This window comes from Lemur catta, chromosome 1 (genome assembly GCF_020740605.2).
Source record: "Lemur catta isolate mLemCat1 chromosome 1, mLemCat1.pri, whole genome shotgun sequence".
In the NCBI taxonomy this organism is placed as follows: domain Eukaryota; kingdom Metazoa; phylum Chordata; class Mammalia; order Primates; family Lemuridae; genus Lemur; species Lemur catta.
In genome coordinates this window covers 95,089,262-95,101,186 of record NC_059128.1, presented here as the reverse complement: position 1 = coordinate 95,101,186, position 11,925 = coordinate 95,089,262, and the positions used below count along the sequence as shown (strand labels likewise).

Below are 11,925 nucleotides of genomic sequence, written 5' to 3'. Positions count from 1 at the left end.
CACTCGTCCATTCGACTTGGTATGCTCGGCCGCCACGATAAACCTCCCTCCTCTGGTGTGCGATTGGTACAGCCCAAGCTCCAGGCGTGTCTTTAGTTGAAACAACCCTAAAGGCACGCCCATTACCACGCCCCTGCCTCTGGTTGGCTGGAGAATTTAAAGATCCAGCCGGTGATAGGGTGATTTTCTAGCCCTAGAATTTGAAAGTTCCCAGTTTCGTAGCTTCGCCAGCTAGTCGGCTTCGATCAGCTTGTTTATCCAAGTTCCCAAACAAGTGAGTATCTCCCCGAACCCCGAGGTGGGAAGCAGAAAGCCTGATATTTCTAGGGGTCCCAGTCTGGAGGGGGCAGAGGACTGGGTCAGACTGAGGGAGCACGGATTCCTGGACCCCAGCGTCACCCCACAATTTCCCTAACCAGATACTCTCCGCCCCATCTCCACCTTGAAGGTGGGAAGCTCCAGGGCATGGGAATCACCCCGATTCTGACCCCCACTAGACGTTGTGGCCTAGGAAGGGCAAGTGAGTTTGCCTCTCCCAGCCTGTTTCTACTTCTGTACACAGGGAGCAGTGAGACCTCCTGGCTGCATATAAACCAGTGAAAGTACGTGGGAGACAGAAGGCGCTTATTACGTGTCTTTCCCCTTCCCATCTCCCCACATGCAGTTCTCCTGCTTCCTGGGGAGAGGACCCTGAGGATTCCCTTGCTGGCTCTGGGTCTCTCGGAAGCAGGATTTTCTGCGCAGGGACCCCCTTCTAGTGCGGTCCTTGCAGGACAGCCGAGACGCCCCCAATCCTGGGTGCCCGTGCGCCTCTCCAACAATGTTGCGTTGCAGGGTACATTCTAACAGTGGGTTTTCGGCTAGCCTTAGGGTTCTTTCACCGTCTCTATGACTTCCTTGTGTTACCAGTGACAGCCTCCATCATCCTATGTGGGCTTGACCGGGCTTCCGGTCACGGCCTCTATGCCACCCAGTATGTCCCCTGAATCTCGGTGACTCTTGCGCTCCGGTCTCTTCGCAGACCTCTGGAGACGGTGACGATGCTCTCCGGCGCGGCGGCGGCGGAATGCGAGGACGCGGAGCTGCGGTGCCGCGTGGCTGTGGAGGAGCTGAGCCCCGGCGGGCAGCCGCGCAGACGCCAGGCCCTGCGCAGCGCCGAGCTGAGCCTGGGTCGTAACGAGCGCCGCGAGCTGATGCTGCGGCTGCGGGCGCCGGGCGCGGCGGAGCGGCCGCGTTGCTTCCCGCTGCGCGCCGCGCGCCTCTTCACGCGTTTCGCCGCGGCCGGGCGCAGCACGCTGCGGGTCCCCGCCCACGGCGCTCCCGGGGCCAGCGCCGTGCAGCTGCTGCTCTCCGACTGCCCCCCGGACCGCCTTCGCCGCTTCCTGCGCACGCTGCGCCTCAAGCTGGCTGCGGCCCCGGGTCCCCGGCCGGCCTCCGCCCGCGCGCAGCTGCTCGGCCCGAGGCCCCGCGACTTCGTCACCATCAGCCCCGTGCAGCCCGAGGAGCTGCGGCGTGGAGCGACCACGCGGGCTCCGGACACCACGCTGGTGACGCGGCCCGCGGAGCCCCAGACTGGGGCCGAACCTAGCACTGTGAGGACATGAAAGGGGGCGCTTTGGGAGTGGGTGTGCCACTCTCTAACATGGAAGAGACCGTGGAGGCCCAAGGTTGGGGGAAGCCATTGTGGGTATTTGAAGGGGCTGCCGTTTGTCTCAGAGGAGGTGGCCACTGGACATCTGAGCATGACGGAGGTGTGGGAATTGCACCTGTGCTTCTCACAGTGTAACCCCTGAGGCCGGGTGCCTGAAAACAGGGAACGGGGCCCAGGCCACATGAAAAGAGAGAGCAGAAGAGGCCTGGAAAGGAGACCCCAGAAGGAAAACTAGCAGCGTGTAGGAGGCCCGGAGGAGAGAAGCTTCTGGAGAGAATGACATGGTTAGCAGTGTCAGGGGCAGCCCCCAGTCCACTCAGATGGGGGGAACCAAGTCTGATGGGTTTGACAATGTTTGTGGGCTAGGACAGGTGGATCACAGACCGCCGGGGTTTGAGATTAAGCGGCGAGAAGATAGAAATGGCGCAAGGAAGGGCCCTGGCTAGGCAGGGATTTGCTTGGGAGCTTTGAGGTGAGAGACAGGTGTGTGATAGAGAAATGAGAAGTAGAGTTGAGTGACAGGACCAGAGGGGTTAGGGAACCCAGGAGAAGGAGCTGAGGAAGGATCCGGACCCACACACTGAGGGGCTTCAGGGCCCAAGGAGAGACAGGGCCCATGAGTTGCCAGCAAGATCTCCGGGTGAACCAGGGCTGCCCAAGGGCTCCGAAGCGTGAAGCCAGCAGAGAAACGGGGCTACCCGGGCTAGCACTGCACGGGGCCAGGACGGGTGGAGCCAATGCCGCAGGGGTAGGAGGAGGCCCTGAGACAGCCCTGTGACCCCCAGGAAGCCCCAAAGTGGCCCCTGCCTGTGAAGAGGCTGAGCTTGCCCCCCACCAAGCCCCAGCTTTCTGAGGAGCAGGCTGCTGTGCTGCGGGTCGTCCTAAAAGGCCAGAGCATTTTCTTCACTGGGAGCGCAGGTAGCGGGCCAGAGAGTGGGTAGGAGGACAGAGGTGGGGTGGGATAGAGGAGCAGGCAGCTCTGACTTTGCCCCTTGCCCAGGGACAGGGAAGTCATACCTGCTGAAACGTATCCTGGGCTCGCTGCCCCCCACAGGCACTGTGGCTACTGCCAGCACCGGGGTGGCAGCATGCCACATCGGGGGCACCACCCTCCATGCCTTTGCAGGTAAGTGGGAGTCCCTGGGGCTTGAGCTAAGAGCAAGCCAGGCCTGTGGGAAGGAAGGGAGGTGGTCAGGGTTTAGAGGGTGCTTGGGTCTTGGCCCAGGCTGAATAGTGTCACTCACAGGCATCGGTTCAGGGCAGGCTCCCCTGGCCCAGTGTGTGGCCCTGGCCCAAAGGCCAGGCCTGCGGCAGGGCTGGCTAAACTGCCAGCGGCTGGTCATTGACGAGATATCAATGGTGGAGGCGGATCTGTTCGACAAGCTGGAGGCTGTGGCCAGGTCAGTGTGTAAGGTGAGGGCTGGGTGCTCTTCCTGTGTGGAGCCCACCCACCCTAGCACCTAAAGCACCTCATGCTCCTCTCTAGAGCTGTTCGGCAACAGAACAAGCCATTCGGAGGAATCCAGCTCATCATCTGTGGGGACTTCCTGCAGCTGCCGCCTGTGACAAAGGGCTCCCAGCCCCCCAAGTTCTGCTTCCAGGTACCACTCACCCCCTGGCCCTACCCCCCATGGGGGTCTGCTCTGTTCCCTGACCCATCCCCATCCTGCCCCCACCAGGCCAAGAGCTGGAAGAGGTGTGTACCAGTGACCCTGGAGCTGACTCAGGTGTGGAGACAGGCAGACCAGACCTTCGTCTCTCTGCTACAGGCTGTGAGGCTGGGCAGGTGGGCCCTGGTGTATAAAGAAGGGGCCATGGGATGAGGATCCAGGTGTGGGTCAGAGTGGAACACAGGGAAGGGGGAGAGATGCTTGTTCTTGGGAACAAGCAGTCTGTACAGGAAGAGAAGCCTTGTGTGGGACACTGGGCAACCCAAGGCAGATTGTAGTAGAGAGCGTCATGCCCCTGTAGGAGAAGGTCACTCTGTGAGCACTGGGACCCAGCCTCCCGCAGGGCTGGGTCCCTGTCACCCGCCACAGGGGCTTGGCACAAAGTGCGTGTCAGGGAAGGAAGGGTGGACAGACAGATGGACACACAGAAGGAATTCAGAGATGTTGACTCACCCAAAGTCATGGCAGTAAGTGGTCTGACTCTAACACCCAAGTGCCTTCTACTTTTAGAGCCCATGGGACAACTTGGTGGGAGAGGGGAGATTGCAGACATGCTGGGACAAAAGGGTAAAATGCTGCAGCTACTCTAATGTGGGAGTAGAAAGGAGGCCAGGAGGGCATAAGACATGGGCCAGAGCTGGGCCTTGAAAGACAGGTCAGATTGGGATGGGATGAGAGCGGTGGAGTGGCTATGAGGGGCTTTCTATACCTGCGGACCCCTGGCACAGACACGGGAGGCAGACAGGAAGGGGTACAGCACACACCAGCACTTGTTGGGGATAAGAAGAAGGCTGAGTGGCAGAGCAAGTAAAGATGGTTCCATGCCGCTCCCCTTGTCCCACTTGAGTTGCTGCTATGCCAGCTCTTCCAGGTGGAAGAAGGCTTGAAATTAGAAAGGATAGAAGTATAAGCTGGATTTTTCACCCAAGGCAGCAGGCAAGTGGCTAGAAGATTTTACCCTGGAGGCTGATCTGACTGCAGGGTACCCAGTATTGCAGGATGTCCACATCAGCCCCAAGTCTAGGTCCTGCAAACCTCTGGCCTGTGCTCACTCATCATATCCAACTTCCTCAGCAGCAGCATGAGGTGGGAGGGTGGCCAGCTCCAACTTGGGAGCAGCAGCAGGAAAGGTGCCCACCTGTGATCACAGCCCAGCACCGCCCCACCCCCACTCCATGTTCATTCCCCATGTGTGGGGTCCAAGTGGGAAGGGACAGGTTGGCCAGCCTAGGGGCCAGCAGCAAGTCCTGCCCTGGTGCCCTTTTCCGGTCCCCAGCCCTGACCCATGGCCTGCTGCTTCGGCCATATTGCCCATGTTCCCCACTTTCCCTGCTGTTCATGTGGCCTCTGTCCTGACAGCCTAACCCCCACAGGTGCTCAGATGAGGTGACTCGCCAGCTCCAGGCCACAGCCACCAACAAGGTAGGGCGGGATGGGATTGTGGCCACGAGGCTCTGCACCCACCAGGATGATGTGGCCCTCACCAACAAGAGGCGGCTGCAGGAACTGCCAGGTGAGCAGGGAGATGAGGCTGGGCAAGACCTGTTGGGAGTGGCCACTAAGCAGGTATGGCAGCCCAGGCCATGGGGCCATTTGGATATCTAGGTCCCAACTTCTATGGCCCTTACATTTGCAGAAGTAACTGTGACTTTGAGGTAGGCTGATTCCAAAGCCCAGCTAGGCCTGAGCTGTCCCTACCCCATCCCCCATGTCCTAGTCTAATAGGTGCTTTTGGACAGTGAGCCACAAGTCAGTAATTTGTAACCTGTTTGCCCAACTGCCTTACTTTTTCCAGATAAGGTACATAGCTTTGAGGCTGTGGACAGCCACCCCGAGCTAGCCCAGACCCTGGATGCCCAGTGTCCCGTTAGCCGGCTCCTGCAGCTAAAGCTGGGGGCTCAGGTGAGTGGGAGGCAGGGTCTAGACTCTGGAAGCTTGGGCTATCCTGTGTGGGCCTCCCTGATCTGTCCCCCTCTGCCCGGGCCACTCTGCAGTCAGTGGCCCCAGCTTTGACCACACTAAACAACCCTCCCTCCTTCCTGTTTCACCCAGCTTTCCACTGCTCCCCTCTTCCTGCCTCAGGAGCCCCTCCAAGCAGTGTTGCCTTGGGCAAGTCCCTTTCCCTTGCTGATGCTCTGTCCCTCTGTCCCCTCATCTGTAAAATGGGGAGTGAAATACCTTCCTCCATGGCCATCCCATGTCGCATACCTTATAGGTGTGAGAGTCCTGATTCCTTCCCGGTGTTGGGGTGGGCATGGGGGGAGACATTCCTCACGATCCAAAGGACACCCAAGGGGAAAATGCCCAAGGGGCACCCAGTGTGACTGAGAGGGGGGTGGCAGGACCCAGGGGCTGTCCCTCAAGACTCGTGGCCCACATACATACCCTCACAAGTCTGATCCTCCTCAAAGCCTTGTGACAGAGTTTACCTTAACAATCCTTACCACCTCCTCCTGAGGCAAGCTGAGCAAATGTTATTCCTCTTTGACACAAGGGGAAACTGAGACCCAGGAAAATAAGGCAGCTTGCCCCAGGGGTCACAGAGAGCTGGTGGCAGAGCTAAGGATCGGGACTTGGTGCCCCTTCCATGACAGCTCCCTGCTCTCCAGCTCCAAGAACAGCTGTGGGGACAGGGCTGCGCTCTCTTCCCTCGCAGGTGATGCTGGTGAAGAACTTAGCGGTGTCCCGGGGCCTGGTGAATGGCACCCGAGGGGTGGTAGTCGGGTTCGAGGCCGAAGGGAGAGGTGAGTGACAGGCGGAGGTGGCAGTCCTCCTGCTTGGGTGTGCAGCAGGGCCCCCAGGGAAGTGGGTGAGGAAAAGGCGAGGAAGAAATGCCCAAAGGCCCCTGCTCCTCACCTCTGAGCCCAGCAGGGCTGAAAGGTTGGCCTTCTCCGTGCCTTCCTCAGGGCTGCCGCAGGTACGGTTCCTGTGTGGAGTCACTGAGGTCATCCACGCTGACCGCTGGACCGTGCAGGCCACCGGGGGCCAGCTCCTCAGCCGGCAGCAGCTGCCCCTCCAGCTGGCCTGGGCGATCTCCATCCACAAGAGCCAAGTGAGCACCCAGTGTGTGGGACGGGGACAGGGCAGGGCAGAGAATGGGTAGGGTATGCCCTGGGCATGTTGGGGCTCCATGTGTCCTGAAGGCTTTATGGGAGTTGAGCTTGCCCTAGATGGAAAGTTCCAGGCCAGGAGTAGAATCAGCCTTTCTTTAGTGAAGTTCCCAGTCTAATCCTTCTCTCCCTTTCCTGGACACGTTCACTTTGCCTCTGCCATTTCCTGCCCCACCATTTTCTTTTTTTCTTTTTATTTGTTTTTCCTTCTGCTTCTACAGGTCAGAATGCCCTACCATTTTCTGAGCCACTGCTGGATACATTAAATTTAATTCCTACAACTGTATGAAGTATAGAGTAATTAATAATCATTCCTATTTTATAGAGGAAGAAACCAAGGCTCACAGAGGTTAAGGAACTTGTCCAGGTCACACAGCTAGTGAGTGGCAAGCTCCACACCTTCTGACCCAGAACTTGAGCTCTTTCCTTTCACCCCCATCCCTCAACACTTATCCAAGAGCTGCATCTCCTGGTCCCCTTCCTACTCAGATAACTGTCTACTGTCATATTCTCCCTCTGTCTTAAGACTGTCTGGACTGGGTGAGGAGATCCAGGGGCAGAAGCCAGGCTAGTGAAGGGTCAGGTTCTTCAGGGCAAGGGACTTCAGGCTGAGCTGGCTCCATCCCTGTCCCTCTATCCCCCAGGGCATGTCCCTGGATTGTGTGGAGATCTCTCTGGGCCGTGTGTTTGCCAGTGGCCAGGCCTACGTGGCCCTGTCCCGGGCCCGCAGCCTGCAGGGCCTGCGTGTACTGGACTTTGACCCCACAGTGGTTCGCTGTGACCCCCGTGTGCTGCATTTCTATGCCACCCTGCGGCGGGACAGGGGCCTCAGTCTGGTAAGAGGGAGTCACCTAGTGGAGGGTCCCTGTGGCCATGGGTGGCTGGGAGCTAGGACAGAGGGAAGGCCAAGTAGGATGTGGGTGGGGATGGCAGAGCCCTCTACTGGCTGCTTTGGGGGCAGAGGTGGAGGAAAGAGATGTTGGCCCCCAGGATGTGCCCTGGGGAACAGCACAAGCCCATGACTGGGCTTCTTTGGCTCTAATCCAGGAGTCCCCAAATGATGAGGAGGCAGCCTCAGACCAGGAGAACATGGACCCAAACCTCTGAGCCTCAGCTGCAAAGAGAAGACAAATGGTGGTCTCCCCACCCTCCTGCTCCCTAGGGGACCAGGGCCCCAGGGAATAACTGGGGGAGCGGGACCAGCATTCCTTGCTCCATTCTTTAGGGGCTCCCTGCCTCCTGGCAGTGTTAAAGGGAGAGTGTTTCCTGCCCACGTGCCAGCTGTGCCTCAGTTTGTCTCCTTTTGCCCCAAATGAGCTGCTTCAGGGTCATAAGTACCCTTTCTGTGCCAGTTGGGAATGGGCCTGTGGTACCTGGTGTCAGAGGACAAAGCTCTCTGCAAGGGATGGACACAGCGCTACAGAGTCCTGAACACCCCTCCCTTTGGGCTGCAAAAGGGAGAGGCAATGAGGACAGGTCTCCCAGAGCAGCCTCAGGCGTCTCTAGCAGGGAGACCTGGGGGAGACTCAGGCTGGGTGCAGGCCCAAAACAGAGAACGGAACGTGGGGGCATCACAGCTAGGCCCAGCCTAGAACAAGCACCTTCTGAGCCTTACCTGAGAACAGAAGCTGCAAAATGTGTGCCCGTATCTTAAGCTGCTTGTTCAGAGGATAAATAGTGTTGGGGGCATTGAAATGGATGTTTTCAGGTTGTATTTATTTAGGACAAATAAACTTGTGAATTGTGAATAACAGTGCGTCCTGCCTCCTCTCTCTCCCTCTCACTGGTGCGTGTGCACGCACAGGTGTTTACGCCACGGTGGCTGAGATCACAGCGCCCTTATGTGAGGTTTGGCTAGTAGCACTGGTTGTTTGGAAAGCTGAGTTTTCTGACCTTGGTGACTAACAGTGAAATGACAAGGTGAATCACCATCCCCCGATAGTCAGACAAGAGCATACTAGAGAATTCACCTGGTGGGAAACACAAACAGGCGTGTCACAATGTCACAGCGTGCACTAGGGGCCTACGTAGAAACTTTCTCATTTTGGGCCTTGCTGGGGCTCCAGCTTGGACATTCTGATGGGAAAGGAATCATCGACAAACTAACCAGTTTGTAAAAAAGCCTGATGGCAATTGCCCAGGGTTGCTCACAGGCCAGCTAAAACTAATGTTCTCTGCTTGAGTGAAACGGTGTCAATTCTGGGTGGTAAACACAGGTTATGGTCGAGGCAGCACTGGCAGCTACAGGTGTCTAATTAACTAAAAGACAGCAATGCCTAGCACTCTGGGAGGTCAAGGCAGCAGGATCGCTTGAGCTTGAGCTCAGGAGATCAAGACCAGCCTGAGCAAGAGCAAGACCCCATCTCTACTAAAAATAGAAAAAATTAGCCAGACATTGTGGTGTGCATCTATAGTCCCAGCTACTTGGGAGGCTGAAGCAGGAGGATCACTTGAGCCCAGGAGTTTGAGGATGCAGTGAGCTACAATGACACCACTGCACTCTAGCTAGAGTGACAGAGCAAGACTCTGTCTTAATAATAATAATAAAAGAGAGCAATAGGTACTTAAAAGTAAAACCACCAGTAGTGGGAGAAGTTTGAGAATAATAAAACCATGCTGGTTGCTGGGTGACACAAAATCTGGGTGCTCGAAGGCACTTATCCCTGTCTCCCAAAAGCCAGCAGAGACTCCAGTGCACAGTGAGGGGGGTGCCCAGGCAGTGTCCAGTTAAGGTGGAGACATCGACATGGAGACTCAGTGCTGTGGTGGTCGAGAGGGTCTGCAGGCCTCAGACCTTCACTCTGGGCTTCGGGGAGGAGGCAGGACAAAAGCCTGTGAAGAATTTTACCAATGGGGGCCGGGCGCGGTGGCTCACGCCTGTAATCCTAGCACTCTGGGAGGCCGAGGCGGGTGGATCGCTCGAGGTCAGGAGTTCGAGACCAGCCTGAGCAAGAGCGAGACCCCATCTCTACTAAAAATAGAAAGAAATTATCTGGCCAACTAAAAATATATACAAAAAAAATTAGCTGGGCATGGCGGCGCATGCCTGTAGTCCCAGCTACTTGGGAGGCTGAGGCAGTAGGATCGCTTGAGCCCAGGAGTTTGAGGTTGCTGTGAGCTAGGCTGACGCCACAGCACTCACTCTAGCCTGGGCAACAAAGCGAGACTCTGTCTCAAAAACAAAAAAGAATTTTACCAATGGTTCTAACTCCGGAGACAGATCTGGTTTTCCACCTTCTAACTCTGGAGACAGATCTGGTTTTCCACCGTGATTTTGCCACTCGCCAGCTGTGCGGCTTTGGGCATGTTACGCAACCTCTCTGAGAGGCTTTCTTCACCTGTAAAGTGCAGGTGGTAATTGTTCTTTTACATAGCAATGTTAAAAAGGCCTGACGTGGCAGGAACTCCATCTGTAGCTGTTATTAACATTTATCATCACTAATGATCACTGTGATGTCTTTTTCTTTTCTTTCTTTCTTTCTTTCTTTTTTTTTCTTGAGACAAGGTCTTGCTCTGTCACCCCAGCTAGAATGGTACAGTGGCATCATCATAGCTCACTGCAACCTCAAATTCCTGCGTCAGCCTCCCAAGTAGCTGAGATTACAAGTGTGTGACACCACACCCAGCTAACTTTACTATTTTTTGTACAGATGGGGTCTCACTCTTGCTCAGGCTGGTCTCAAACTCCTGGCCTAAAGCAATCCTCCCACCTCAGCCTCCCAAAGTGCTAGGATTGCAGGCGTGAGCCACCGCATCCAGTCACTGTGATGACTTTAGAGCACAGTCCTGTTTCCTACACCAGCTCCTTGGCAGACAAGATGAAGTGGCTCAGAGGGGTACCAGCCTGGCCCCTGGAGCACCCCTGCCTGGCTGGCCTTGCCACCACCCTTCCAGACCTTGAGGAGTGAATTGTTTTTCTGTGGTGTGATCCCTTTTCCCTGCTCTAAACAGAAGACACTCTTAGGAGCAGAAGCCAAGTCCACAAGGGTGCCCCCCTGCCCTGCAGCAAGTGGGCAGCCATGGGGGTCTTTATTTATGTATTTATTTTTGGACACAATTAAATTTGCTTTAAATATTTCTTTGGAGGAGGGACACCACACTTCTACTCAATGAACAGAAACACTTTTACAATCCAGTGTCTTTTATTTTTTTTACACCAATTATGCTACGAATTCCTAGGGAACATGTTCCTTTCCACTGGTTCTCACACAGGGTGCTTCTCCGGGCGGAGCAGGCTGGCGCTCCGCTGAACCCAGGTTCTTTTCTCTTCAGTTTCTTTTTCTGATCGTTTTCCATCGCGTGTTTCAGGAAGCTGTCTCAGCTCGGAGTGCTTAAGATGCTCAATACGCACATTAATTCTTTTGGCAAGAATCTTGCCCTTAACTGTTTGTTTACAGCAAGGCCAGCAGCATGCTGGGTCACACTGTAGACCCTTCCAGCTTTGCCCTGGTGACATCTGTGGGACATGCCTTTTTGAACAGTACCCATTCCCTTGATGTCCACAACATCACCCTTCTTGTAGATTCGTATGTACGTGGCCAAAAGAACAACCCCGTGTTTTCTAAAAGGCCTAGAGAACACAGCAGGTGCCTCTCCTCCTTCTCTTTATGTTCGTTATTTTGGTGAATTACTGGAAGATGGTGGTTCCAGCCTAAAGGAGGGGATGGGCATCTTTAAATGTGGTGCCATTATGTGCCAGGATGTTCTGAATCTGCCCACACTACACAGCCCTGGGAGATCCAGCTCTGAGCAGATCACACAGAGGCCCTGCCCTCAGAGTGCCAACATGCCCAGCTAATTTTTTTATTTTTCGTAAAGAACAGGGTCTTGATATGTTGCCCAGGCTGGTCTCGAACTCCTGGCCTCAAGCGATCCTCCCAGCTTGGCCTCCCAAAGTGCTAGGATTACAGGTATGAGCCTGCTTCTGCATCTTCTCCTGGGACTCTCGTCTCTCTGAGCACCAGCTCCACACACACTGCTGGGGTGGGTACCCTCACCCACCCAGCTCCTTCCCTCATCCAGGAGCCGATTGCAACTTTCCCTGGTCTCACATGCACCTGCCCTGCGTAGAGCAGAGATGAGACTACGTGGGCACCAGAAAGTCTTCTCCTTAGCAATCCCTTTGAGTTGGGAAAATGCTTTCCAGAAGGCCACTGAAGGAAGGCAGGCGAGTGCTCCGTGCTGGGAGCTACAGACGTCCCTGGCCCTCACCCGGACCTCAGGCCAGGATGCAAGAATGCATTATCTGGTGAGGCACATGCAAAAGAAACCTTCTGGTTATTGACATCTAATTTAATCTAACTTTGAAGCTGCACCTCTGGGTGTAGGGAAACTCCCTGTCTGTCAGGATAAGGGGTGGGGCTGGCAGGAGCAGCCTCTCACCCCAGAGCCCGCACTGACCAGCATCCACAGGTAGTTGCGGGCCTGAGCCTGGGAGCACGGCAGGGAGGGGCTTTCTGAGAGCCACAGCCTCTCCAGGTGCCTCCCGCCTAGG

The 11,925-nt window shown here is 55.9% G+C and overlaps 1 protein-coding gene across 1 annotated transcript; it reads left to right on the top strand.

Moving 5' to 3' along the window:
- Window positions 1–206: 206 nt before the first annotated feature.
- Window positions 207–8,177, top strand: PIF1 (PIF1 5'-to-3' DNA helicase). The gene is made up of 13 exons (XM_045540925.1): window positions 207–274; window positions 1,022–1,592; window positions 2,437–2,569; window positions 2,652–2,777; window positions 2,898–3,051; window positions 3,138–3,252; window positions 3,331–3,437; window positions 4,695–4,834; window positions 5,117–5,223; window positions 5,978–6,065; window positions 6,228–6,373; window positions 7,076–7,267; window positions 7,479–8,177. The coding sequence occupies exons 2-13, from the start codon at window positions 1,041–1,043 to the stop codon at window positions 7,536–7,538; spliced, it is 1,920 nt and encodes a 639-aa protein (XP_045396881.1). The 5' UTR covers window positions 207–274; window positions 1,022–1,040; the 3' UTR covers window positions 7,539–8,177.
- Window positions 8,178–11,925: the final 3,748 nt, after the last annotated feature.

Bases quoted from the DNA above. Each gene is read 5' to 3' on its own strand.
- PIF1 (XM_045540925.1), top strand. From the start codon at position 1,041: ATGCTCTCCGGCGCGGCGGCGGCGGAATGCGAGGACGCGGAGCTGCGG. The intron at 2,570-2,651 runs GTAGCGGGCCAG...CCCCTTGCCCAG, and splicing joins TTTCTTCACTGGGAGCGCAG to GGACAGGGAAGTCATACCTG. The intron at 3,052-3,137 runs GTCAGTGTGTAA...GCTCCTCTCTAG, and splicing joins AAGCTGGAGGCTGTGGCCAG to AGCTGTTCGGCAACAGAACA.